Genomic DNA, 27,700 nt, shown 5'->3' on the forward strand with positions numbered 1-27,700 from the left:
AGTGGTGCACTGGAGGCCTTGGTTAAGGTCCTAAGTTAAAGAATGACACGTACGTACATTAGTTTCCCTCCAGTGTGGAAGAGGAACGTGGTGATGGGGAAAGACGTAGAAGTGAAGCCCTCCCCTTCTGCTCCAGTGAGCAGTTACTTTTTTAATGGCAAAGCATTGCAGCAGGACAATTTGGGTTTTATTTGTAAGGCAACTTACACCAGAATTAATGTGTTGATTTAATGGAGAGGGGAAAAAAGAAGCAGTGCTTTCCCTTGTGAATAACAGGTGGTGGGGGAGACGTTATTCTTTCCACCCACAGTAATTAGTAAAATGCAATTTGATCCACAGGCTCCCAAAAAGTGGAGTCTTACTTAAGATGTTGCTGTGTTTTCCTTAGGGCACTTAGTGTTGCCATGCTGCGGTAAATGCAATTCCAGATCCCTTTAATATACTTTGAGAGTGGGGATTATTGTTGGACTCTCAAGACCTGCAGGTACTGGTTTGTTAAAATACTAGTCCATGAAAAGCTTTGTGCATGAAGGATGTATGGAGGAGCTCCTTACTGTGCCATGCCACAGTGCTGGGGAGAGGGAGCTTTTGTTACCGTAAAATAACCAAAACCTAAAAGAAAGCAGATTAAAAAAAAATTCATATATTCAGTACCAAAGGTTATAAAGGGTTGTATCTCATTCGTTTTACATCAAGGCTTTAACTGTTGACACACCTCTCCGTCGGACAGGAGTGCTGAAGCTGTGCAGCTTGCTAATAGAGGAGAGGGCTTGTCAGCAGCATATTAATTTGATGAGATTGCGTTGTTTTCCAAAGCTTCTGACTATATTACATCTTGTATTACAGATTCCTTCTACAATCAGGTCTATCCATCAGGATAAAATCCTAGCACTTAGACAGCAGACACAGTTCTTGTGGGAGGCTTATTTTTCTTCAGTTGAGAAGATTGTATTGACTACACTAGAGGTGAGTAAAAATTGTCTGGGACCTTGCCGAGCAGCGAGGTTTCTGTACCTGTCCAGCTGCTCCTGTCCTCAGCCGGTGTCGGACCTTGGTTTTTGTGACATGCAATTGGTCACTGGGAAAAAAGCTCGGCATCTTGATAAGTTTTCTCCCCTAAGGAAATACTTTCTTCATTATCGGAATCCACATGAGAAAACTGACACAGTGAAAAATGGGAGCTACCCGACACATGGAAAAGTTGTCATGTGTGATCTTGCCTTCACAAGGCTTTATGGCTTATGAATCACTATCCTTGTCATTGGTAGTGAATGTGTTTCTTTAAGAAACCTTTCTGGAATTCATTTTGGAAAAAATATTACTGTAAAGCTCTTCCCTGACCATTCCTTAACATTTTGATGCCTTGTGATGGGGCTCTTGGTCTGGCTGAAGGAAAAGGGGTGGCTTATAAATCACTGTGTCTTATCTGCACATACAGGATAAGGGAAAGGCCTGATCATCCTTATAAAATATTAATAAATAATCATAATTAGACTGCTATTAAACAGGGAGACAGGTGATCTCAAATGTGGAAAGAATCCTTTCTGAATTCAGAGACAGAGGAGAGATGAAAGGCTCTTTAGAAGTAGGGCCCAGGCTACAATTTCAAAAGCAGACTTCTCTTCTAATTTTTTTGCAATTTTGCACATAAATTTTTGACACACTTTTACCACTGAAAGTGGTTCACTTTGTAGGTGCAAATGCATTCGTCTTATGCTAATGCTTCTGCAATTGCATCCGTCTTTGTGCACAGTTGTAAAGCTCCACATTTCCCGCTGTGCCTGCTTTCCCCTGAAAACTGCAAATGAGTGCTGCTGCCTGCAGTACAGGTTGCCTGTGGCTGATCTACCTCCAGCTGCTGCAAGACAGTCCCTTAGGTTTTTCTGTGCCAGTGAAGAAAACCAGCCAGGGAACATTTTTGGAGCCCCTGGCATAGCTATCCTTGCAACGCTCTCCTCCCCCTGGAAGAGCATGTCTTCATCTGTGCTGCCTGTTGGGAACTGCTCTGCATCCTCAAACTCCCCATAGGCACCAATGAGATAGTGATAATTATCACAGCCCACCCCAGGATCGGACTAATAAAGCTGGAGAATCACGTGCCGGTGCTCGCAGTCTAATTTACCCTTACAGAAGTACCCTTAAGGACAATCAGGGTGCCTCATGTATCATCTGCCCCTTCCCTATACGCACCTTGTTATAATTAGGGATTGCTAAAAGGAGAGGGGCGCACGCTCTCCTCTCTGCTCCTCTCCTGCCTGTGCTGGGGCTGGTCTCCAGGGGATGTAACCAGCAGCCCCCGTGGCCTTGGTGCCCATTGCATCAAGCTCCAGCGCTCACAGATGTGTCTTCTGCGCTGCCCTGGGACACGTTGGCCCGTGTGGCCGCAGGTGCCCAGGGGACAGCAAAACCCGTAATAAAGCTGAAGCAGCTGGGCGACAGCAAGCTGGAGTTTCCGCTCGGAGGGGAAAAACTAAAGTGAAAACAAAAATCTTCCTGGAAGGTTTAATTTAATGAAACCGAGTAATGTATGCCTGGTGTTGAAGTTATGTTCTGGGTTTTTTCATTTGTTCGCGAGGGTGGTTTTGGTTTGAGGGTTTTTTTTGTTTATTTTTTAATTCAGGACTCTCAGAAATTTTTGAGATGGCTAAGAGGGATTCTGTTCTTATGAACAGATACTCGTTTCACATTTCAACTTGCCTAAGTAAAGTCCTGAGTTAACTTTCCTTAGGAAAGCAATAAAACAGTTGAGAGTGATTTTGGTGTCCAAAATCTGCAAGCAGTATATCCTCTTCTTAAAATCTGATGCCTGGAAGTAAATTCCTAGCAGGATTATTTTTTTCTTGTGGATGTTATCCATCTTCGGTTGTAACACTGTTGTGTGAGAGTGCTCTGATGATGCTAGATATCATCAGAATAATAACTTGCCTGCTAACTGCAGTGCCGGTACATGTCCATGTGTGGGGATATCAGCACAGAAAAAGTCTTCACCAACTCAGGTGTCTGCAAGGACATCACAGCTCTCCTCTGCCCTTCATTCTGGACACCTCTGAAAACATTAAGTCACATTTTAATGTCCTTGATCTTCTCACAGCATTTGGTGGCCTAAGCCAAACAGCTCATAGCCCAAAATGAGAGGTTTGAATCATTTGGCCAGCAACCCCATTTGCAGGCACAGAGGAACTGACCGGCGCCATGGTGTGGGTTAGGAAACGATGTTCATGAGTGGCTGCTGCAGGCTGGTGAGTGAGAGCGCTGGCAGCGCAGCAGTGGACTGCTGCAAACACCATCCGGACACATGCTCCAGCGTATCTGCACTTCTTCAGCTTGGTCTTCTCTGAAGACAAACCCAAAACATCCCTAAATTCCTGTGTGGCGTGCTCAGTCCTCCACTCGGGAAAAGGAGGGGAGGGGGACAGCACCAAGTACAGACAAGAAATGTTTGATGCTTGGCCAGGGCATGTTGAGAAGCAGCAGTGATTAAGGCAATATGTGAACTTTTTGAAGCGTGAGGATGAGGGAGACAAAAATACTGGACTATTAAGAGATTCCAAAAAGAAAAGGGAGATCTCCCCAGAGATCCTAACCCCTTCCTCTGATTAAACTTCCTGTCATGCCTCATCATTGGAGAGACCATGTAGCTGCTGTCTGTCTCTGCAATATGTGCAACACTATACACTCTGCATTTTAATTGATAGGTCCTCCATGTTACCTTTTTTTATACTTTTCTGTTCTCTTTCTGCCAAGTTGTCTTTTCTCCCCTCTATCATGACAGGCAGCTAGGTTTCTTATGTAGACCAGGAGTGTGATAAATTAATCTTCCGTTTGTTAACTGTGATAAATCACCGGGGCCGGCTCTCCAGCCTCGTGCGGAACCGCGCTGGTGAGATTTGTGTGCCTGACATGCACCGAAGGCTGCATGTGCTGCATGGCACCAGGGGCTGCACTCGCTCCGGGTGCGCTGAGGCAGCGTTGAATGCGAGCCATGTGTTTCCCCTGCAGCCTTGTTGGCTACCAGTGCGGTGGAAAACTCCACCATCTGTGAAAACCTCCTGACCATGTAAATTCACAGTCTTCTCTTTATCTGATTATGCCCCAGTTCTGAGAAAGCGGGAGGAAGGAGCTGTAATATTTAGGCTTTGTGGTAAACACTCGAAAATATGTACTTTCTAGGTTCTGGGTTCTGTCTTTGTTTAGTGGCATAACTTGCAGATGGAGAAACAGCAGTCATCGTCTTCTTTTTTTCCTCTCCCCACTACCATGCAGGAGATCTGACAACTGATACACCTAACTTTCCAAACAGAAATATTCAGATACGCTCTTGTCAGTGATGGAAATACAGTCCTAAGTCTGTTATTCTGAGACAAAAAAAAAAAAGTTAATTAACTTACGCATGTGAACGAGTTACTGTATATTAGCTATGGTAATTGGCTGTAGGCAAAATTCAGACAAGCGTGCAAACACCTAACATTTGCCCCAGTTTAGCAGTATGTATATTGCCACCAGCAGTGGATTGTCTAGCACAATGTATCGGGTGTTTTAATGTTTTTTTGTCATGGCAATCAAAAATTCCAGGAAAACCACAGCTTGTGGCAACAGTTATTTATGTTCTGTATTGACCAAGTGTCCCTGAACTCAGCTACTTACAGAGATTTTAGCTTGTTTAGACTCTAGCAGCTGCTTTTGTTCAGCTTGTGTTGGGTCTTTTTGCTTGCTTTTGGTTTTCCTGTGCTGTGGCTTAGGAACCGTCTTTAGTTCCATAGGTTTTAAGGCCACAATGAATGATGAGGGATCAGATTTAGTCTGACTTCAGAGCCATAGAGTTTCACCCAGATAACACCTATGTTAAGGCCAGAGACGTTAGGTTATGAGAACCAACGTGTTCTTGGCACTTGAGCCCTGTGCAATACATAAACTGCCAGTTACGTGAAATCTCCTTAGGAGATGGCAGAAGATGAGCTGCAGAAGAAGGCAAGGCAATCCTGCTTAGCCGACTTGGGGGGAAAATTCTTTCTTCACCACCCCCTGGCCCTCTGCAATGTCCCATCCCCAAACCTGCCAACATCTGATGGGAAGGCTCTGAGGGAAGGCAAATCTGTTAGACCGTGTGGCCCAACAGCGGATTGCACTTAGAAAGTTGCATCTTATTCGGAGGCTGAATTTGTCCAGTTACAGCTTCCCCCCACTGAGTCTTGTTCTGCCTTTGCAGCAAGTTTGAAAAAGCTCCCATCGGTGCAAGAACCACTATGGTTCTTGCATACAGGCATCTGATGTGAAGTAAATGTAATTAGTTTTATAAATACCTATGAATTGTACAGCCTTGTGTCTTTTTTTGTGGCTTGTGGTATTCTAGACGATAAAGTAGATGATCTAGCAATCTGTTCTGACCTTAAAAATCTGGGAATCTCTGTTTGTGGCCCTCTACAGAGACAGACAGTAGTTGCCAAAAGATCTTTTTCTGTTTCATCCAACAAGGAACTGTTACAGAACTGAGACGTGGAATCAGTGATGTATCTGAATGCTAATATGCCTTTATAATTAAGCAAAAATGAATAATTAGTGCAGCCTGATTTGCTGAAAGTCTTTGTGGTTTTGAATGCTCTCATTATCTCAAAATAATACCTAGCTTTGTAATGCCATCCTCAAATAATTATCTTCTGTGAGTTCTGGATAGTAAAACTGACAATGAACTAATCGGGCTCACAACTGCTAAGGTACTCTAAAAGACAGAATATTTGACTTGAAATACAAAACGCAATGAATTGCAAGGTCCCCATGTCCAGAGAGACTAATGAGGTGCTCTGAAACCTATTGCACAAAGCCTGAGCTGCTGAAGTGGTGCAAAATGTGCAGGTTCTGTGTCATTTTAAGAGGGATTAAGCAGGAATGTCTAGTAATTTGTGTGCCTCAGCTTTTTGCAAAATGGGTGATGATTCCAGTCAGCTGGAGTCCCTGAAGCTTCTACCAGTGACTATTACAGTCTATTTAAAAATCATCACCTCTCTTGTTTTCCAGATTATTCAGGACAGAATATTTAAGCACATATCACGCAACAGCTTAATATGGAACAAACATCCTGGAGGGTTATTTGTACTGCCACAGTATTCCTCATATCTGGGAGATTTTCCTTACTACTATGCTAATCTCGGTGAGTGAATCCTTGCTATAATCTAGTGCTATTTGGAATTTCTAGTGGAAATTTGGAATTTGATCTTTGAGTAGCATCTGCCAAGTGACTTACCATGCATTTCTAGTTCATGATGCCTTTCGTTTATCCTGTCTCAATCTTCCCTGCCCACTGTAGACTGGAATGTCTCTGACTTATCAACATGATTCATGTGCCTCTTGCTTGCAAAGATTGTTTTAAAAAAATCTATGTCCCTTCATACTTTTCAGTTGCCAGTAATTAATGCCTGAGTTGCTGACCCATTCATGGCCTGAGGGGACACAAGAGGAATAGCTTTTTGCTTTCTTTGTTTATTTGTGCTTGGCAAATTGGAAAGGTGGTAATTTACCCATGACACTTATTATTGGAGTGCATAGTTGATACGGATTTATTCTCCATACTATGTGTCTTCATATGGATCCCGCTAGAACAAATGAATAGGGCTTAGGTTCGTGGCCTTTTCCTGAAGCAGAGCTTAAACGATGAGTTCTGCAGGGGAATGTGCCTGCAGGCTGAAGTGATTCTGCTTACCAGACTGCTGCTACTTTTGGCTCAGCCTGTGCCATCCCACTTGTGTGGATCTGTACTGCTCACCTGCTAAAAATTCACATGTTAAAAAGGGAGAAGACGGTTTCTGTAGGAATTTTGATGAAAAATGACTATGACCCCACACAGATTAATTTAGATGAGATTGAGAGCGGTAATGAAGGGTAGATGCCAGTAGGATCTGTTATTTCAGGCAGAAAAGGAAATCATAGCGAGACAAAAATATCAGAATGGAAGGCAAGGATGCAAGCAGAATTATCAGCTCGGGAGGTAATTGAAGATGCATGTGGATGGGGATCAACCCAGAAAGAGCAAAAATCTGACAGAGGCTGTAATGGAACTGAGGAAACTGAACAAGCTTCTGGAAGTTGTGGAGATAATCTGTAGAAAACATCGAGCATCCAGAGCCAGGCAGCAAAACAGCCCATGTCAAGGAAGACATTTGGTTGAACAAACTAGTTGTCAATATTATCTGTGGGACAAACTGGATGAAAGAAAGAGATTGCAGGACAGCTGTGGAAATAGTGAGTAAGAAAAGGCAGCAATTGTGTTGGAGTCAGGGATTTCAGAGGGTGTGGGAGTTAAAGGGAAGTGTGATCTCCTCTGAAGCATCTGGTATCCTAGTATCCAAGACGAAAGGAGATGGCCTAAAAAAACATGACAAGGTTTGCATTAAGTGCAGATTATTTTTCCATCTCCAGAGTCCTTTAATCTGTACTAACCAGGGCAATTTTGTTGTTACTGAACACATATCTCTTCACTTCAGGTCTGAAGCCTCTTTCCACATTCACTGCCGTTATCCATGCAGTAACTCCCCTGGTTTCCCAGTCTCAGCCTGTGCTGAAACTCCTGGTTGCTGTAGCCAAGTCCCAGTACTGTGCACAGGTAAGCAGCACTGTTTGACTGTCAGTCACAATGGAGAAAAAACTGCTATCCCAGGAGTGAAGAGCCTACTGACTTCAGATCTTCTCAGTCCTGTTTCACCCCCCTGTTTCTATTCTGATGTTTCTTTTCTCTGAGATTTCTACTGTCTGTGACCCGCATGCATGGGAAACAAAAATTCTGAGTATAGTGGGAGTGGAACAGAGACAGTAATTAAACCCCTTTGTTTCATGGGGCAGGTAGAACAATGACTGCACTTTAAAGATCAGGATTGTGTGTGCTGGAAACTGCAAAAGGATGTCTGTGCCTCAAGAGCCCCTACATGATCTTCCTTCCTCCCGCTGTGGCTCTTACTCTCAGCAGTGACAGGATTTTGGCTTCTCTAAAAGAAACCCTGGGGAGTTCAGTAGGAGCACCCTCTTGCAGTGGAGTGTCACAAGTGGTTTAGCCTTTAATTAGAGCCAAAGTAAATCAGTGACATCCGTATGACGTGGCCGAGATAGAGACTTCCTGAGGTTGTGTCCAGCCTATATTGGCCTGAGAGGACGTATATTGTAAATAGTCAGGATGGGTGAAATTACTGTAGGAAGTGTTATTTTTATACAGATTTGTATCATTGTTGTTGATTTTGAAATTCCTAACTTGAATTTAACATTTCTGTCTGGAGATCTGAGTCCTTAGGGTTTGGACTGCGTTGCCACAAAGGTCTCTGATCATGGTCCAATATTCTCTTTCAGATTATTGTTTTATGGAATTGTGATAAACCCCTCCCAGCCAAACACCGCTGGCCTGCCACTTCTGTGCCTGTCATAGTAATTGAAGGAGAGAGCAAGGTAGGTGAAGAGAAGCATGGTAAAAGATTGTGTATATTCTCCAGTGGGACCAGAATTTATTTTTCCAGCTGCTTTGGTGAAAGCTTTGTAGTTCCCAACAGTGTGACAGCTCCTTTCTATTCCTTGGCCTTTTGTACCAGCTTGGTCACAGATTCGTGTTTCATGCATGAGGCCTGTGCTCTCAGAAATCATCAGCATGGCAATTAATGCCATGAATCTGAGATTCACAGGTGGGACCCGGTTTTGAAATGTGGCCCTGAGAGTAGGTAGTGCTGACCCCATCTTTGGAGATTTCTCTCTCTGCAGGCGTATGAAAGTAGTGATGCAGCTGGATTCATTGTGTCTGAAGAGTCAGGTGCAAGACTTGGGGGTCAGCTGTGGGCTCAAAAGCAGAGGAAGAGATAAGAATGAATGGTGTTAACCTGCCTTTGGAAAGTACCTTATCTCATGGCCTTGTAGGGTACTGCTGCCAGCGATGGGATCCCACCACCATAAAAACGGAAAGGACAAAGGACACTTGCGTGGGAACAAAACCACCGTGTCATCTCTTGCTGTGCACCACCCTTGTTCTTTCGCACTTCCACAAAGTTGAAACAGACACCACCCAGATGAGAAAAGAGGGGTTTTTTTAAAATCCACACTGAAGTGGATGATTCCTTTCCAAATGCAGGCCTGAGAGAAGCAAGACTTCTTGCTTCTAGACTCTGACTGAGACAGATTTGGGCTGGTCCCCTCTGCAATCTCTGTCAGATGGCTCTTGAGCTCTGCGTTTGCAAAGGGAACTTTTGGTTGCTTTGGCTGTACAATCCTATTTTGAATTTATCGTCCTGTCTTTGGTCTTTTCCCCCTGTCACCTTAACAAGGGGAAAGCGAGAGCCCTGCGAGGTTGGCAGCTAATGGCTCTTGCCTTAGCTAGCCATGTAAACAGTATCAGGAGAGTTGCTGCAGGGCCGAGAAAGGCTGTAGTGATTGCTGAGCCTTTTGAATGTTGTGGGGTTTTTTTCTTTCTTTTTTGAAATCTTGCAGAGGTGAGATAGAGGAGAAAATCTCTGACCAGTTCTACAGTGTTTGTAGAAATTGGCCCCAGGCACTGTTTAGATTACAAATGAGTCTCCTGAGTACACAAAGGTGTGTTTATAGTGGACAGTCTCTTCCCTCTAATATCCCAATGTATGCCAAATGGCTTCTTGCGCAGAAAAGCTGTTTGTTTGGACAAAGCTTGCAGAGCCAGAGCAGTGCAATTCAAAGGCTGCACAAAGGAACTGCTTTTTATCTTCAGATTTAACTGAAGCATACTGGCAGGCACAGTTACTCCATGCAGGTGATCACAGAGGTCTGCCTTTACCTAACCTTCACTCTTCCCCATGAAATCAAGATATATTATCACACCCATTTTACAAAAGGAAGCTTTAGCTACAAAAACAAATACATGGGTAGTCCCGACTGTTGTACTATTTGACAATTTTACACAGTCTGTAAAAGAGCTGGAGTGAGAATGCAGGTCTCCTGCTGACCGCTTGCTCTGCTTTGCCTTAGCGTAAGCAAAGGAAAACCATCAACCCCTGCCAGATCTCCTCGTCCTCACAGCCACTGCCTCCCTGGACCGAGGCCATCGTAGCGATGAAGGGACGCTCTCCAGACAGACACTGTGAACCTCCTGATTGTAGAGGCAGAGCTTTCTCTGAATCGAGGCATAGATTTAGGGGCTTGCTTCCAAACAGGTTGCAGGGGATGCAGAACTGACCATGTCCATTATGAGGGACGTGCAAAACTTCTCCATGTCCCTGTTTCCATACAGTGATTTCCTTTTACTGGGCCTGATTTTTGTAGTGTTTTCTTGGCATTGGAAAATAAGTTTATTAACTAGCCAGGCTATTTTTCCTAGCAAATGAGGAAAACAAATAGTGTTGTGTCCTTGTTACTATTCATCAGTTCTAAAAAGGTGCTAATTAGTCTGCTAAAGAAACCATATGGATTCTCATTTCTTGCTGTTATCTTATTGATCCCGCTTTCCCATCTATTTCCTATTACTTTGAGAATTGCCCTGCCATAGTTTTTTAAAGCTTATTCTGCATATAGATTTTATATATACAGTTATGTCACTTAAGAATGGGACTTTTTAAAATGCTACAATACCAATATAATTCTTGATGCAGGTGAAGCTGAACTGATACACATGTTATTTAGCATATTCTCCTTTTCTGATGGAGAATGTTGCACCATTTGGCAGCAGCTCCCTGTGGATACACCAGCAATGCGCAGAGATGGAGCTGTACCACTTTACAGGGGAACCATCCTGGTAGCATAACATCCTTCACACACAGCCTGGGCTGCTTGGCTTCCCAGCTGCGTAACCTTATGAATGCTGCAAAGTCCTTCTCAGCATTCATTATCTTTGATCCTTACACCCCGTAGGAGGGCAGAAGGACAGTCCTAGCTACCAGGGAAAATGTCCTCCCTAAAGAAGCTGTAGGTACATCTAATTCTCAGTACGGACCGCTGCAGTTTGTCACAAAAGGAAAGCAGCCTGCTCCGAAGAGGGAGGTCAGTTCAGAAATTACTCCTCAGGCAGAAGGTGTAGGCTGACTGCTGGGGTGATGAAAATGACAGTCTTTCACTCTTGAGCTGAAGGGTCCTTTCCATCAGACAGAGATATGCGATATGCCTCAGACAAGAGGAAATGAGAGTGAGGAATAAAATGGAGTATTTCCCTTGGAAATGAGTCCTTCAAGTGATTTTTTTCCTCCCCTTCCTGCCTTGGATACCCACAGGTTATGAGCAGTCGCTTCCTACCCTACGACAACATAGTAACAGATGCGGTGCTAAGCCTGGATGAGGACACCGTGCTTTCAACCACTGAGGTAAGGGTCCCCGTTGTCTTGGGAGTCTGCTTGGCTCCTCGGCTCAGCCCGAGCACAGCAGATAGGCTCTTCTCTTGGCTCTGCCAGTGAGCAAATGTTGTAAGATTTCCTGCTGTGCTCCTCAGATTTAATGTGTTGCACTTGTTTCAGCAACCCTGCCACTGCCTGCCATCAGAGGAGCTCTTCGCCCGGGTTAATTGGCTCATCATTAGCATATGGTTCTTCCGTTCTTTATTATTTTAGTAACATAGCTGCAGGCGGGTGTAGGCAGCCGAGAGCAGTCAGCTTTAATACTCTGTTCTCACTTTTCTGGTTGGGGTAGCTTTTTTCCCCCACACGTTATCAGTAGGTTGTAGGTGGGGAAGGCAGGGGTGTCAGCAGCAGGGGACTGCTGTCGCTCCAGAAGACAGCATTGCCACCCTCATGCAGGATGTCACTGAGGAATGCTCTCTCACCATTGTGTCGCCCCATAAAATTGGAGATCTTTGCTAGTTTAGGTGTTAGAGTGTTTGTGCCAAGAGCAAGATAGCGCTAAGAAAAGAAAAATACTGTAGAAAACCAATTTTTACAACTGGGATGAGTATTGATTTCTGGAACCTCTTCCTGAGAACCACAGGGGAAACTGATGACAGTTTATATAGAGTGCAATATTTGGGAAATACATTATTAATGATGTCCAGGGAATAGCTTGAAAAACTCGATTTTCTTTTGTTTTCCCTTTTTTTTCCCCATGTTCATGGCCATTCCCTTCTCCCCACTTTGCCTTTATAAAAATGCTTTTTTGTCAGTGATGGGGATTTTTCACTGATGCTACCACTGCTTATATGTCAGTGAAGAAATGCCTACCATTAGTCACCAGTCACTGCTATATACTCTAAGATGTCACAGAATTTGTTGAAAATGAATGGGATCGCAACTGCTCCCCAGTACGCATTGGTTGTGCTGTGGTTCGACTGCTCCAGAAGGAGCCACGGTAGCCCTCTTCTGCTGCACAGACGGAAGAAGTAGTTGGCATGGAACCTCTTTGATACCAAGATTGCACCTTGGTAGTTTCTGCTCGATGAGGAAGAATACGGCTGCTGCCAAAGCTCTTGTGTGCAAAGCCCAGCACAGCCAAAAAACCCCCAAACCAACAAAAGGCATTTCTCCTAGGGCTGGAGTTCCTAAGCAGGTTGTTGCTCAGGATGAAGGGTCCTGGCTCAGCTGCCCTGGGGGCCATGGTAAGACCTCTCAGGGACTTCATTGCACTGAGGTGGTATTTACAGCAATCCAGCCTGTGGATTACATGAGGATTTGGGGCTTTGTTTTGTTTTGACTGGTATTTAGTCATCATCCAAACTTTGGAGTCATTCAGGCTTCTGGAACACATATGAAATAGATAGTGTTTCTCATTCGGCTTGGCCGTGTTTTACCCTAAACATTCTGAAACGCAAACATTTGTTGTTGTGTGAGACAACATGCACATTTCTTTGTGGCTCCTTCCCTCTGTGAGCAGCTTGCAGCCGATGTTGCATGTTTGCGCAGCGGGTCTTGGCTCTACGAGCCCTGTGGCCCCTGTGCTGCAGAGAGAACCAGCTGGCCAGCTCTCGCTAGCGCCCGCCTTGCAGCTTCGGCGTGTCTCTGCCGGGCTGCCAGGGTCAGCAGCTCTCCTTGGTGGCTCTCTGTGAAGAACTGGGGCCTTTCTATTGCTTCACTTCCCCCATCGTCCAGCTCATGCAAAGAAACAGTGTGTTGAAACACTGACATGAAACTTGTGGTGTGAAACTTTCCTTGAAACTGGCTGCTCATGGGTGGTTGTTGCGGCAAAGCTTCAGGGCCCAGAAACGTGGTCAAACACGATCACATTCCTGTTGAGAGGAGCAGTCACCATGCACATCCTCTGCTCTGTCTGGCTCCAGCGTAGTAAAGGTTTTCTGTTCGCAACAGAACGGTGCGTAATTGCTCTTGTGAGAGGAGCTGTTTCACATGCGCAGAGGGATGTTTGCGTGGGAAGTAATTAGAAATCAGCCCGGGTCAGAAGCAATATGGGGGTTTGAGAGACTGGCAGCCTGGTTGGCTTTTCCTGCTGATCACCTGAGTGGTAATTATATAGGATTAGGACTGAGGTTTTTTTAATAAAGGGAGTTTTCTCTTAGGGTGGTTGCTTCAGTGCATCTCCCTGGTACAAGGACAGATACTTGAAAGCACAAGTGAGGGCACTGAGTGCAGCTGCTTTATTATTTATTTGAGTTTGAGATTCTCAGACTTCTCTAAAGAAAACAGATGTCACATTTTATGGAAAAGGCCTTTACAGGGGAAAAAAAACCTTTAGTTCTTTCATGTGGTATTGATTTGGATGAGATCAGAACTATCACAACGGTAACTGGTTTGTGCACATTGTCTTTCTAGTTGGCCTCAGATTCCTTGAACCAACTTGAAAGAAAATAACCAGTCCCTAACTTTGTGTTCCAGTACATGTGCGACTCTTCTGTTTCATAAAAACACTTGTAAATGAGAGAAGTCTGACAGTAATCACACAAAATGTGACTGTTCTCAGAGCAGCTATTCTTTATCTAACCTCTACACCCTTGACTTTGGCTGGGTTCTTGGAAGCTTTTTCAAGCATTTTTGAGTAAAGTTTTAGGTCCCTCTGGTACTGGAGGGAACTTGATGTGCAGTGCCGAAACAAAGCCCTTGTTTTCTTGGGTTTGACTGGGACAATTAGAATTGTCCTTAATTCTTCTTAAAATTTTGGTCTAGCTTGAGCTCTAAAAGCTAAGTTGAAGTCAAGGGGCTGCCAACCAGCTTTACAGTGATAAAAATCTTTCTATATGTATTTTTACCAAACTCCTTTCAAATCTAGTGCTGACAAGCCTTCTGCAAGCTACCCCAATCATCCCTTTCCTAGTGTCACTAGGATTTGTTTGGTGGGATCGTGGGGTAGCGATGTCCTGTCACCTTTTCTGTTCTCAGAGATTTGAGTTACTAAAATAATTACAGCAAGACAATAATACAAAAAAAAGCACTATTGGCAGCATTTGACATCTTCTTGTGGCTCATGCACACCAAGCTTTTTTCTTAAAGTATGGGCTCCTAGAGCCATTTAACTACATGGGAATCTTACCTTCCTCTTTATTAAGCTATATGTTTAACCCTCTTGGTCATATAGACAGTTTTAAAAGTATGACCTGCGTGTACCTCAAAGGCTCAAAATGGGTGGAAAATATAAAAGGACTCTGCATTGATTGCCTGTTTTAATCTCACTGAGCCACCCTTATAATTTAAGGTGTTTGACTCCTGATTTTCCAAGCTTTGTGTTGATGGTGCTGAAATGGTAGGCGAGATACACAAAGATGTGCAAAAGGTTCAGTTTACCACATAGCTATTACTGCTCTATATTGCATCTAAGTATAAATACATGCACCTACACCCATTCTTTCCGTAACTTGAAAGGTTTGATATGTAAAGGGCAACCTTGAAAATGTTAATGTAATGCTGTGATACTCTAGAATCCTTTTAACAGGAACCATTAAAATGTGCATAATTATAGGGCAAAATGTCAAGCAGTCAGTTTAATTTACTGATGAATACATAGAATTAATGTTTTGCAACAGTTCCAAGATTTTGAATTATGAATTATTGGCAAGGTAATATTTTGTTTTGTTGACATTTGTTGAAACAATTTCAGTATTCATTTGGCCTTTGTCCGCAGGTGGATTTTGCCTTTACAGTTTGGCAGAGTTTTCCAGAGAGGATTGTAGGGTACCCTGCTCGCAGTCACTTCTGGGACAACACTAAGGAGAGGTGGGGGTATACCTCCAAATGGACTAATGACTATTCCATGGTATTGACAGGAGCTGCTATTTACCACAAGTAAGAACCCAGAGCATCTGCTGTCCTCCTTCTGCATGAAACAAAATAGTAAAGGGGGGGTGGGGGGTGAAGAACATTCTTCCGGGGAGGGGGAAAAATGGAAAGATAATAAATGGGCCTACTTTTTATGGGGTAATAATTTAAGTTCTTGGTTTAGCTCTGGGGATCTGGTAATCATTACTGCGCTTGTTGGGTCTCTTTGAAGTCACTTGTATTTTGAGGCAGTCGGACTGCTCTTTTTAACATCAGGAATTACACACTTCAAAGAGTTCCCGAATTCATTAAGCTGCTCGGCTGAATGGCCTGTAGCGTAGCAGAAAGGAGGTTACTTCCAGACCAGCTCTGGGTATGTGTTGGATGACAGCTGCAGACTGCAAAGTCTTCTGGCTCCTCTAGAAGTGTAGTACAGCGGACACATCACAGATCAGCGTATTGCAGCGTGTTGGAGAAAACACCTGTTGTTAGGGCTTCAGGAGACCAAAGGCCTCTCTAGATTTTAGGAGAAAGTCAGCAAATTCTGGAGTGTCTAATCCACATCCCTGCAAAGGAGGAGAGAGGCCATAGGGGATGATAGAGGCCCAAAGGAGAATAATTTCAACAATAAGGAGAGTAGTAGGCCAGTTTAATAGAGTTCTCTCCAACTGAACAGTTTTGAAAGAAGAGGTGGAGGATGAATTCATCGATGTTGTCTATCACATTATAGCAATAGTGCTCTCTTTCCTACTTCTCCATTGTCTTGATACTTAGGTCTGCATTATTTCTTTCAACCCAGTTACAAAAATGGCATATGTTTTGTTTCTCCGTTAGCACTATTTACTGTCTTGATGAGACACTGATTTGTTCTCCCTTCTTGTTGGAGGATGAGACCAAAGAAAGGAAGTGGTATATCCAGAGTTGAGTACAAAACTTGTGTTTCAACTGAGGTTTCCTGGAGTTTGTAATCCCTGACAGCCCAGTGACTTGTATTAATAACGCTGCTGTTGGTTTCCAGATATTATCACTACCTGTACACCCATTACCTGCCTGCCAGCCTAAAGAATATGGTGGACCAACTGGCCAATTGTGAGGACATTCTAATGAATTTTTTGGTGTCAGCTGTGACAAAATTGCCTCCAATCAAAGTAACACAGAAAAAACAGTATAAGGAGACCATGATGGGACAGGTATGTATCCACAGCATGTTTTAGCAGTTGGGACGTATTGATAATGTAATGGTTTGACTTCTAGGCGAGGTTTACAGAGTGATACAATTGTATCAAATTTTTTTGGAGTTTTTAGTTTAATAGAACTGCAAATAGACTTTAGATATGCTTATTATAATGAAGGAAAAGGAGAAATGGCAAACATCTACTGTGGATGACCGATCCTCTTCATAGTTTTCTCACACAGTGTTATTCACGGTGATCCCAAACTCATGGAACGGATGATTGTGGTGACCGAATTTCAATTAAACTCCAGTTTTCTAATTAAATATTCTAGACCTAAGACCTAGTCATGGAATGCTAGAAGCAGAAGTAAATTCTAGAAAGGTTTTCTATTTTTAATTATTATTAATGAATATAATGTACCAGGCTGTCGCTGTGCTATTTTAAAGTATATAGTGTGATTCAAGCACTGACATTGGACTGTCACAACAGAGGTAGCTTGTGATATTCAAGCGTTTTTTCCCACAAGGAACATTTTGTCCCACAGTGACGCCATCACTCACTAGCAGCCATGAAATGTTTGCTTTAGAACCTCTTCCAGCTACTGGATACGCACTCTGTCATTGCAGAAATGGATATGCCTTCTAGTAACAGGGATACATGGTAACCTGGGGGCACTTTTCCTCCTGCCCTGTGTGAGCGAGTGATGGGAGGAATAGCACGTCCTGCAAGACCTGCAAGTCCTAAACAGCCTCCCATCTGTGCCGCCACAGAGTCTGTGATCCTCTCTGCCAACAGTGCCATGATTACTAGGGGGCAGGAGAAAGAAGGGGCCCTCTATTTTCCCCTCACATTTTCTCCTATTAGCATTACTTGGATCTTTGACTGGGGAGTGGCCATGCCAGTTTGTAGACTCCCTTATCTGTATGCCACTGCACTTTCATCTGAGGTGTAGGTAGCATTCAGCAATTCTGACTCATCTGGGTACCCAGGAGACCTTCTGTGAACAAGAAGGTGCCATCCAGAAAGTACCTATTGCTTCCAGTTTGAGCTTCACCTCTCCACAGGGCCATGCTTTGCATGTTTGGCAAAGTCTAAACATTCATTTTTCTTTTTATAGCGTGGGTGACTTGAGCCAGCCATGAACTATAACTCTCTCCTAAAGACAAGTTGTTCCTGCAGCTTTGGGAAATGTAATGGACCGTGTTCATAATTCCTTGAAAGACAAATAAAAATTAACATAACCTCAGTGTTGTGACAGAGATTAATAGTCGTCTGGAAATTCACTGTTAATGGCCAGAATGCCTGCCATAATCCTCTAGCAGCAAGCATTTGCTTGCTTTTTAGTGGCTCGGTATAATCAAGAGTCTGTAATCAATGCGCATTATAACCTACCACTTGAGCTAAACTGGACAGGCCTTGGACAAAGATCAAGTCTGATACCCCACTCATTTGGCAAGTCCCTGACTTTATCAGTTTCTTCGCATTTTAATTAACACGCTTTGAGTTTATGAATTTATATTTGTTTTTAAAGTACAGTGGAAACATAAGTGCTATACAGAGATGCATGAGAAGTGGCACAAAACAAAACTTAGGTTCTCATAATTCATAGTTTATCTTAAGTAATAGTTTTATTATGTTTATACATGTAGTTTAGGTACAGATAGAGAATAATAACTGCTTCAGAGCTGTTAGCACCTTATTTTTCCGGGAGTGCTGAGTTTCATGGACTTTCATAGGAATTACAGCTGCGCTGAACTTTGGAAAATGAGGCCACAGTATTTTGCGTGCATGCATGCAAAGACCATGGTCTTTTCCTCAGGTCAGAGTTTAACATGATGTAATGTGGAACTTCAGTTAATTTTCTCTGTCCGTAAGACAGTACTGGCCTCGGCTGGTGGGATTCCTGGAAGCACCCGGCTTTTCTCTGCAGGACGTCTACCCGCATGAGTAATGCCAAGCATGTAAGGACTTCTGCTGAGCTCAGTTACAAGCTGGTTGAAATTATGCGTGTATAAATTTCTGCCGATCTGGACTGCAAAAGTGTGGTTTTGACCTGAGAAACCGTAATAATTGCAGTGTGCTTTCCTTGTACGGCTGAAGGCCATGGGCAGCAGCTGGCCATAGGATGTGCACCTCCAGTGGAAAGCAGTGGCTGCCTTGTCTTTCCTGGTGGTTTTTAAGGACTTGTCTTATCTCTGAAATAGCTTGAGGGTTTTAAAAAAAAAAAGAGTGAGGGATGGGGTGAAGTAGTGTGCTGGCAGGCGTTGGGAGGCCTGCTTTGCGGCTGTCACGCTCCGGGCCAGGCTGGCTCATGGTCGAACTCGGGTCACCACGCTGCACTGCCCTCAGCACTCTTTTGGAAGTCAGGGGTGACCGGCTCGCCATGGCCGGCTCCTGCTGCGGGCAGGGTGTCCTTCCTCTGGTTTGAAACCCCCCGCCAAGCAGGTTTCGGCTACCGCAGAGCCCGGTGCTCTCAAGCCCCGACGCTGCTGTGCAGCATGGCGTCAGCCCGGCCGCAGCGCCCGCCCTTTCCCGCCATCTTGTTGCGTTGTGGCCGACATCTAATTTCTGCTCTCCTCTCCACACAGACATCCCGCGCCTCGCGCTGGGCCGACCCCGACCACTTCGCCCAGCGGCAGAGCTGCATGAACACTTTCGCCAGCTGGTTTGGCTATATGCCGCTGATCCACTCTCAGATGAGGCTCGACCCTGTCCTCTTTAAAGACCAGGTCTCCATCCTGAGGAAGAAGTACCGAGACATTGAACGACTCTGAGGAGCGCTGCTGAGGGGGCCGAGCCGCCCCGTGCCCGCGCAGCTGCCGGCACACGGAGCCGGACTGTGCCGCCAACGGCAAGCGCCCAACCCCGGCGAGCGGCGTCCCGGTGCCGGGGCTGCGCTGCTCCGGACTGCGCCGAACCGCCCGGCAGGCTTCTGTCACTCAAGACTAGGTCGTGTACAGTTTCATTATGGAACATTAAATAATTATTTTTGAAATGATTGCTATGCAGGTTTAAACTTTTTTAATGATCAAAAAAAAACCAATTAAAAACAGAGTTCTTTCTTTAATCAAAATTGTGTTGGTTGTGAATATTTCAAAGCTGCCATTTCTTTCTTTCACGCATTTGATTGTCATTGCAATTTTCATTCATTTTCCCCTGCAAAGTTAAATGCTTGAATCTCACGGGGAGAAAATTCAGCAGGTTCAGAAACAAACTGAGCACAAGCAGGACAGGACCGAAGTATTAACGTTTCTCATTTACTGCTGACTTTTTAATTTTTTTTTCCTCAGTTTTCCCCAAGGCGGTAGCAAAACCCCTTTGGATGGATGGAAAACTGGAGAGCCCCCGACGAGCCAGACGAGAGTGTAGGTCCTCCTGGTTGGGGCCCCCATTTTTAAAGGCAATCAGCCTTGCCTTGAAGGGGGAGCGGAACACCACTGCCGGGGAGCAAACCGGTGACGCGGAGCACAGGGCAGGCTTCACGCACGGCAGAGGTGCGGTGCTGGTGGTGTATTCTGGTAGGAGAGGCGCATCCCGAACGGCTCTGCCCGTGGGTGAGCACCGCAGGGACGGTCAGCACGGCCAGCGTGGCGGCCGCGTGGGACGCGCAGAGCTGGTGTGAGTCCCTGCTGCGCAGCGGCACTGGTGCCCCTTGGCCACGGCAGCTAAATTGCTAGAAATAGCTTTGTTCTGAGGGCAAAAGGGGTGTTGGCGAAGAAAAGAAAGCATGTCAGTACTCGCAACGCAGGAATTTGGCCTGTAACAAATTGGTTTATATGAAATCAAAGCATGGGCTTTTCTTTTTTTCTTTTTTTTTTTTTAAGTGCAAATAGGTGGAGGAATTCCCTCCTGGAGGTCTGACACCTGAAGTAAAGTGTGTGGTCAGACACTGGGTACTGGCGGCAGCGGGTGCTCCCAGGCGTACGTGGGGCAGGGTAACTCGGACAAAAACCTGCCCCTGAAATACCAGCATTGCTCACGCTCCAAAATGGTTTTATCATTTCACATGGAAGTATCTTTAAATGGAAATATTCCAGTTGTTTATTTCTCTGTAGTGCTTTGCTTATTTATGTGTTGCTTTCAGTTGAAGAAGGAAAACAAAAGCAGTGATTTGGGTCAGGAAAATGCCGTTCTGATTTGCTAAGAAAATAAGCACTTTAAAACCGTTTTGAACTCTCACATTTCGCTGAGGTGCGTTTGGGGTGCTCTGTAATGACCGCCACCCCCAAGAGCTCTGTTAAAGTCACAGTGGGAGGGTTTAGTTCCAATGCCCAAAAGACCAGCAAGCCTTTCTATACCTCATTCCTGTGTAAACAGATGGTCCGGAAGCAGGGGTGAAGAGTAGCTGGAGTGATAGGAAGGGTGGACCAGGTTTATCACCAGTTTCATTCGGGCTCAGGCACTGTTTTATTATGCAGCTTTAAGCAACTCCCATAACCGAGGCATGCCTCAGTTTCCTCACTTGTAAAAGTAATAGTTACTGGTTGTAGAGGGAATGCTGTGAAGCCTAAATAATTTCTGTTGCTGGTAAGATCGGAATCCCTAAACGGAAAGTTGCTTTAAAAGTGCAAAGTACATATTGCTAAATGCTTGTATGCAACCTGACATGTAAAGACTTGCAAAGAATGCTTTGCTTTGCATATGTATTGCAATATTTGAACAGAGCACAGCGAGTTAGGGCACGAACATGAGGTTCCTGACATTTTGTGTTAAATCTGAACCAAATCTTTAAAGGAATCTGCCAAAACATGTGTGAGACTGCAGCTAGTGACTTAGGGTGCTGAAAGGAAGAGGTGCCACTTTTCCCCCCACTCCCATTGCTCTCCCAGCCCCTGGGCACACAGTCTCACCTCACACCTTGTCCCACGCTGGTGCCCACCAGGTGCTTCTGTGAGCCCATTCAGGTCTCTAAAATCGCAGAAAACTGTCCGGTGATTTATTGGATTTTTTAATTGCCATTTTAGAGAGTTAAAATGGAGAGTGGAGAGATGTGTAAAGAGGCAAGAGTAGGTAGGCAGGGCCAGGGAGGGAAAGGGAGCAGGTTATGCTCCTGTCTTTGTAGGGTGAGCTGCTAATTCAGCTCCCCACATCCCATAAAAACCTGAACCTCATTTCCCTGTGCTCTCAGGTCTGCGCTTGCTGATCTGCGGGGGAAGGTGAAGTCCAGTGGTTTGATCTTCCAGGGTGAATGGCTCAGCAGCTCCCATGCCACTTTTTCCTCTTGGAGATCAGGCAGCTCTTTCAGGGGCTGGAATAGACCTTCTCCTTAGACTCAGTTTTTGGAGAATGTGTCAAACACTGGATGAGGTTGGCAGGGCTCATGTTTTGCTCGTGTCCCCATTTGCAGGCGAGCGTGCGGATGTGTCCACAGGAGCATCTGCAGCTCTGGGAAGCAGTTAATGGTCTGTAGCCAGCAAGAGGGGCCAGGGAGAGGGAGAGGGAAAGAGGGGACCCTACAAAAACAAGAATTACCGTTCTGCTTGGGTTTTAGTTAATGCTATTTTGGGGCATGTGGGTTGGGTTTTTAGTAAAAAAGGGAGTAGCTAACCATTTTTGGAGTGCAGCGAGTCAGGCCAAGCTTTTAAGCTGTTTGCCATTCTGTTATCGTCACTTTTTGGGGTGGCTGAAAGAGACTGTGCTAAAGCTCGCTCTCAATGTGATCCGAGGCCCTTTCTGTTTACAGATCGCTAATTAAACAAGTAACAATGAAAGGCTTTGCTCCAGAAGGGATGTTGATAGGTAGGAGAGTTTCTCTTTGCAGCACGTTACCCGGGCATAGCCGTCTCTCTAGGAAAGAATGTGCCTCGCAGACAGTCTCGAGAACGGCCGTCGGTCTCCGTGTCCATGGCCCGGGGACCCAGGGGAAGAGCTGGACGCAGATCCAGCTTAGAGACTCGGTGTGTTATGCTCAATGCGGATGTTATCGGCCAACGCTCCTAAGGACACTAGGCATGCTTCTGAGCCTCCTGTGTGTACCTGTGTTGGATAGAGCTGTGTTGTTTCCTTAGTGAATGAAATCACCCTTTTATCATGTCCTACCTGTGAGTTAATGGTTCTTTATTCTCTCCCCCCCCCCCCCCCCCAATTCAGATGGTGCTGAAACAAGGTTCACTCCTTGTTGCTCCTTTTGTAGGGTTTTTTTTTATTCTTTTCTTTGATAGCAGGCTATGTTAGCCTTTACTTTACAGGTACTTGAATGCCTGGTGACTTGACTGAGTGTTACGCATGTGGCCTTTCGTAAAGGTTACTGACCTTAATTTAATCAGGGGTGAGATGGATGGATGAATGTGAATAGATCGATGCCATTAAAACAGAATAAAAGTAGGGATTAGAGTTTGGGAGAACTGATGAATTTTTAATTGAATTTATTAAAGAAAAAAAAAAGAGTAAGAAACCCTTCCCAGTTACAATTTGAATGAGATCTATTGCTGGAGGAGGGTTTCATAATGAGAAAAACGCGACACAAAACTAGGGGCAAACTTCCAAGATAGAAAGAGCCTGGCTCTCCTTGCAGTCCCTTGGGCCTCTTTCTATTTTGTGAAAAACTCTAATTATTACCATAACTTTTTCTAGATGTGAATGTTTAAGCTTTGTAATAATTTCATAGTGAACACACTGGTCTGCTAATGCAGGGCTATCGAGCGCTTTGATCTTTTCCATCGGAAAACATCACGGATTTGATCAATTTGAGATTGCAATTTCTTTTTTAGAGCCAACTTTGACAAAGAAATTAATCTTTCACCAATGAGCGCCTTTTAAAATAGCTCATTTACCAAAAGATGTCATTTGGAGAATGGAAGTAATCACTTGACAATGAAGCAATGAAAGAAACAGCTAGAGGTAGACTTGGATTTTTTTTAAATCTTTACGTTCCCAGTGTAAAAGGCAGTGTTCTCCTCTTTCTCTCTCCCCCCATATCGAAACCAAAAGTCTACTCAGTGTTTGTCATAACATCTGTATTGAGTGGCCACAATTTCATTAATTCCTCCAGCTAACCATCCTCTTACAGCCGGGGGTGGATTGGTGGTCTGCTCTTTTCCAGGCTGGCTCTGCTATCTCTTGCAGAAATGTGGCCCTCAAGGCCGTTGGCCCGATAGAGGCGTTTCCCCGGGCGTCAGCGGGGTTTCGCGGGGATGGGGCTGGGGACGTCCCAGGAGGGACCTGCCCACGCAGGGTCTTAGCCGCTGTCTGCTGGAAATAAGAGCGCATCTTGCAAAATTCTGTACATCTCACCCTTGTTTAAAACTAAGTCAAGCTGGCCTTTATACCGCTATGTTCACCATTTTCACACACGTTTTTTAAGTTGGAGTTAAATTAGGGGGGTTATGGGACTCATCAGATGCTTTTGGATGCTCCCTCCCACCCTTTCATGATGTTTTCAGTGACTATTTCACAGTGGATTAGTGATGATGCAACGGGCCTTGCGACCTTGTACATAATCCTGTATATTTATTTTGAGAGAAAATATGTATAGTGTTTGGATGATGAGAATGGAAACCTGAAATGGGAATTCTTAGGTGGGCAAATGTAAAGCAAAAAAGCAAACAAAAAATACAATCTTATTTTGTATAAAATGTACATTTTTGAGAAAAATTTTCTAATGCATTACCAATGTTTTCATAGTGCTGCCACATCTTTTTTAAAGTGTTTCTCCCTCTTTGTTTGACTATTGACAACATGGTGCAATTAAACCTAAAGCAAGTGTGTGAGTGAGAGAAAAAGAGAGAATGAGAAATTTAAAAGCCATATAATTTGGTTTACTTCATTAACCTGTATAACATCATAGGTTTACCATCTAAGATAGGTTGTTTTTATAGATAGTGTCACCAAAGACTTTTTTTCTTCAGGTTTATTTTGAAAAGTTGTTAATAAAGGACGTACATTTCTGTTGCAGTGTGGTTTTATTTTTAAGGTAGAATAACAAATCTTGTTTGTGCTCTTGAGAATGCAGCTGGGAGCATGATTGCTGTGTGTCTCAAGTTCAGGGTAGTGAAGCAAATGGCTCATTATCTGCTTTCTCCTCAGCTTGAACTGAGCAATGGCTATACGTATATCCTGTGTCTCTGTTACATAGATAACATAGGTGGTATAGCATCTATACACAGTGGTAACTAGTCCAGCAACATTGACGGGTGTTTACTGTCTTACCTGAGGGCAGGAAAACATTCAGTCTGCGTCACTCGTGTGCGGCAGGACAGTATCCCTGTGTTGTGACGCAGGCGTTGGTAGGTAACAGTGGCTTTTAGAAGGAGTCGCTGTAGATGTGTACGTGCAAAAATGATCGATCCACCAGCCTGGAGGCCTTGGAAGGCTGATCCCTGCAAGCTGAGAATATATGCATTTATTGACCCATATTTATTGTTAGGGGGTTATCGGAAGCCTGTCGCAGTCATGGGGGATCTCATTCATCCCACCTGACTCTAGATGCCTACAAAGCACTTCTCTCTGTCAGAGCTGGACCTCACTGTCTCCCTGCATAGTCAATGGACAGAACAAAGTATTTCTCAGGATCATCCTCCTCCTCACCTGTTTCAGGCACGGGCTTTAGCATGAGATAAGTTGCACCTCACGTGTGCTGGTTTTGCTCTGCTGACAGGACAAGCGCACCGATTGCAGGCCCTGCAGCATAGATACCAGCGTCTGGTCAGACGAATCCCATGCTGGGAAAGTTACTGACAGCACCACTGGGCTTGGGATCATGGCCTGTAAATCTGAAGGATTCATTCACTGGTTTGTTCCCATCAGAGATGTCCAGGCTGGCCTAATCCCTTCTGGGGTTCAGACTACCAGAGCATGGAGACGTCCTTATATTGTCATCCCATCTGATCTGCCAGTGGTAGGAGACTGACGGATCTTGGGAAGAGGCTGAAGGATGCGGGTGAGTCTGCTCTGCTCCCGGTTTTCTGAGTCACTACAGGTTCCTCCAAAACAGAGCATCCCAACAGCCATTGGTGTTTGATACTGACTACGGGCTTCTCCCTGCCAGAAAACGAGCAAAAAATGTTACCCTGAAAACGATCCCAGAGCAGTGTTCCTACTCCTTCAACACTTGAATTCTTGGCTTGTGGCCATGTTATTTATACAAAACAACTTGGGGTGGAATTCATTTGATCAAATACAGATAGCTACATCTGCAGGAGCTACCAGAAGGCTGTTGTCTACATTAGCAAGTAGCATGGGCTAGTTGGTGTAGAGCTGTAGTCTGAAACCTGACCTCCACACGATACACATCTTGGAGGGGGTGATCTAGATGGGGAGATGGAGTGCACCAGATCTACGTCTGCATCTTCCAGCTTAGTTTCGTCTACAAAGGATCCAGTTTGTGTGCTCCAACGCTGCCCTATGATGTGAACCAAAATGAGGTAAGTGGGGAAAATTGGGATAGTCACCTCACAAGTGCAGTGCTGAACTGAACCAAACCACTGCCATCGCTGTGCACCCTCGCGGCCTGTGTAGTCAGTGGAGATCAAATCCAAAATAAAGCAGATCAGTGGGGTCCTCGGAGACTTGTGCCTACTTCATCTCTGTTGTATAGAAGAGCGGTCTGTAAAGGAAGAACAAGCTCCATTGGAGATCTCTGTGTTGTTAGGTGAGGGGAATCCCATGTTGAGTGTCAGTTTTGCTTGCTAACCTGCCACACTGGGAATGAAAACTGATTCTTAGCTGGAATAAACCAAAGCCAGGTCCGTGAAGTCCCTGGGACCTTGCTTGCTTACATGAACTGAGGATCTGGCCCAAATTATTTAATGCATAATCAGTTCAACTTTAAATGCACTTTTGAGGGCTTTTTTGAACAATCTCACTGAAACTCATTGTGCTATCACTTGAATGGAGGTAGAGTTGTCACTGATCAACGCCTTATTTTATTTTCTCTTTTAAATGATTAGCAGAGAGAAAAGAAGTCTCTGCTTTCCCTTTCTAAAGCTATTAGCTAATTGTATCCACGATGTTATCAGAGAGAAACAGATTTTGCTCAAGATTCTGAGCAGTGTGACGGTGACATTCTAGTAGCTGCATGATGTGCTTTATTCCACACTTTCGTTTCTCTACATGGCATTCAGGGCTGTATGCGGATTTTATGAGCTGCCTGCTCCAGGTGCTGCTAGTGCCGAGTAGCTCGTTTTGCACATTACCTGCATTTCTATTGCGCATTAAGGATGGCTGGGTGCTCCATGCTGCAGTGGCTCCTCTGTGCAGCTTGGGCTCCTCCCCGTTGCCTTTCTGTAAGTAACTATTGTTTTGCTGGTGGTGGTGAACTGAATTAAGGAACAGCTATTTTTCTTTCCAGAAAACATATGATAAAGCCGTTCCTGAGATTTCACAAGAAGAAGAATGTAATGTTAACAACAACTGCTGAGGTAGTGACTGCAAAAAACCAACACAACGCTCTCTTGAAGTTGCAGCAGAAATGAGAATTTTGAGTCTGTAAAATATTTTCCCTCACATTTCTCCATTCCTCTCTCCATAGAAGCAGCTCCCATTCACGATCATAAAACAACCACAAGGCAGACCAGTTGCTGGCAACTGAGGGATACATTCTGGATTTTCTTTGTTTCAAAAAGGGATCCACATTCAGTTCCTGCTTGCATTAAGCATCCTGAGGTCTGTGGCAGCCCCAGTGGGGTTTTCATTTGGTAGCCCTGTAGAAGACTGAAAAGGTCCTGAATTTTTAGGAGGAGTTTAGGACCTTTTATGGCATCTTGACTTGGAGATGGAGAAACAGAGGCATCTGCAGCAACTCTGCTCTTTTGAAAATACAAGTCTGAAATGGACTAGTCAGCTGTTAAAAAATGTTTTTTAGTCCTACCATGATTTGCTATGTGGGTACTAGGGTTTTTCTGAAAATCTGCCCCATTTTACTGGCTCATCACCTAAACCTTCTGTGGAGCTGTACGATGCAGTAGCTAATGTACCGGTGGCTTGATTGCCGTATACACACTACTGCTGCCACTGATGGAGCATCAGGGAGCTGGGATGACAATATGAAAATGGACAAGTTAAGAGTATCTGAAATTGTGTTCAAAACCCAAGAATTTAAAACACAGTAATGAAGGGCAATACAGCAAGAGGAAATGGATTTTCCTCTTGCTTCGATTGGTATAAATCCCTCTTGCTTGTGTTGAAGACAATGGATTGTTTTGAGCCTGAAAAAGGGTGGAATTAGACTTTCAAAGCATGAAGTTACAATACCTTTTTATTCAGTGATGTCTTGATCCTGCTAGATAACAAAGCACATTTACAATGTGAGCAGCACCTTGTGAGAGGCTGCCGAGAAAACACACAATCCTCTGCTTTCCCCAAAACTGGCAGTTAGAGTACTATGTTAATGCCAACCAGTGACTACATTAAGATTATTTTTAATATCCAGCAAATCCTCAAGAGAAGCTGAAATAAAACATTTGTCACTTTATAATT

General features: G+C 44.4%; 1 protein-coding gene across 1 annotated transcript in view; it reads left to right on the top strand.

Annotated features, from left to right (window-relative positions):
- EXT1 (exostosin glycosyltransferase 1) overlaps positions 1-19,352 on the top strand; it is a 180,149-nt gene extending 160,797 nt beyond the window's left edge. The window contains exons 4-11 of the mRNA XM_072851990.1: positions 847-966; positions 6,013-6,145; positions 7,476-7,594; positions 8,329-8,424; positions 11,196-11,285; positions 14,977-15,137; positions 16,129-16,300; positions 18,874-19,352. Coding sequence (XP_072708091.1) covers positions 847-966; positions 6,013-6,145; positions 7,476-7,594; positions 8,329-8,424; positions 11,196-11,285; positions 14,977-15,137; positions 16,129-16,300; positions 18,874-19,059 — 1,077 coding nt within the window. The 3' untranslated portion in view covers positions 19,060-19,352. The remainder of the gene's footprint in view (positions 1-846; positions 967-6,012; positions 6,146-7,475; positions 7,595-8,328; positions 8,425-11,195; positions 11,286-14,976; positions 15,138-16,128; positions 16,301-18,873) is intronic.
- Positions 19,353-27,700: the final 8,348 nt, after the last annotated feature.

This window comes from Ciconia boyciana, chromosome 2, assembly GCF_034638445.1.
Source record: "Ciconia boyciana chromosome 2, ASM3463844v1, whole genome shotgun sequence".
In the NCBI taxonomy this organism is placed as follows: Eukaryota; Metazoa; Chordata; class Aves; order Ciconiiformes; family Ciconiidae; genus Ciconia; species Ciconia boyciana.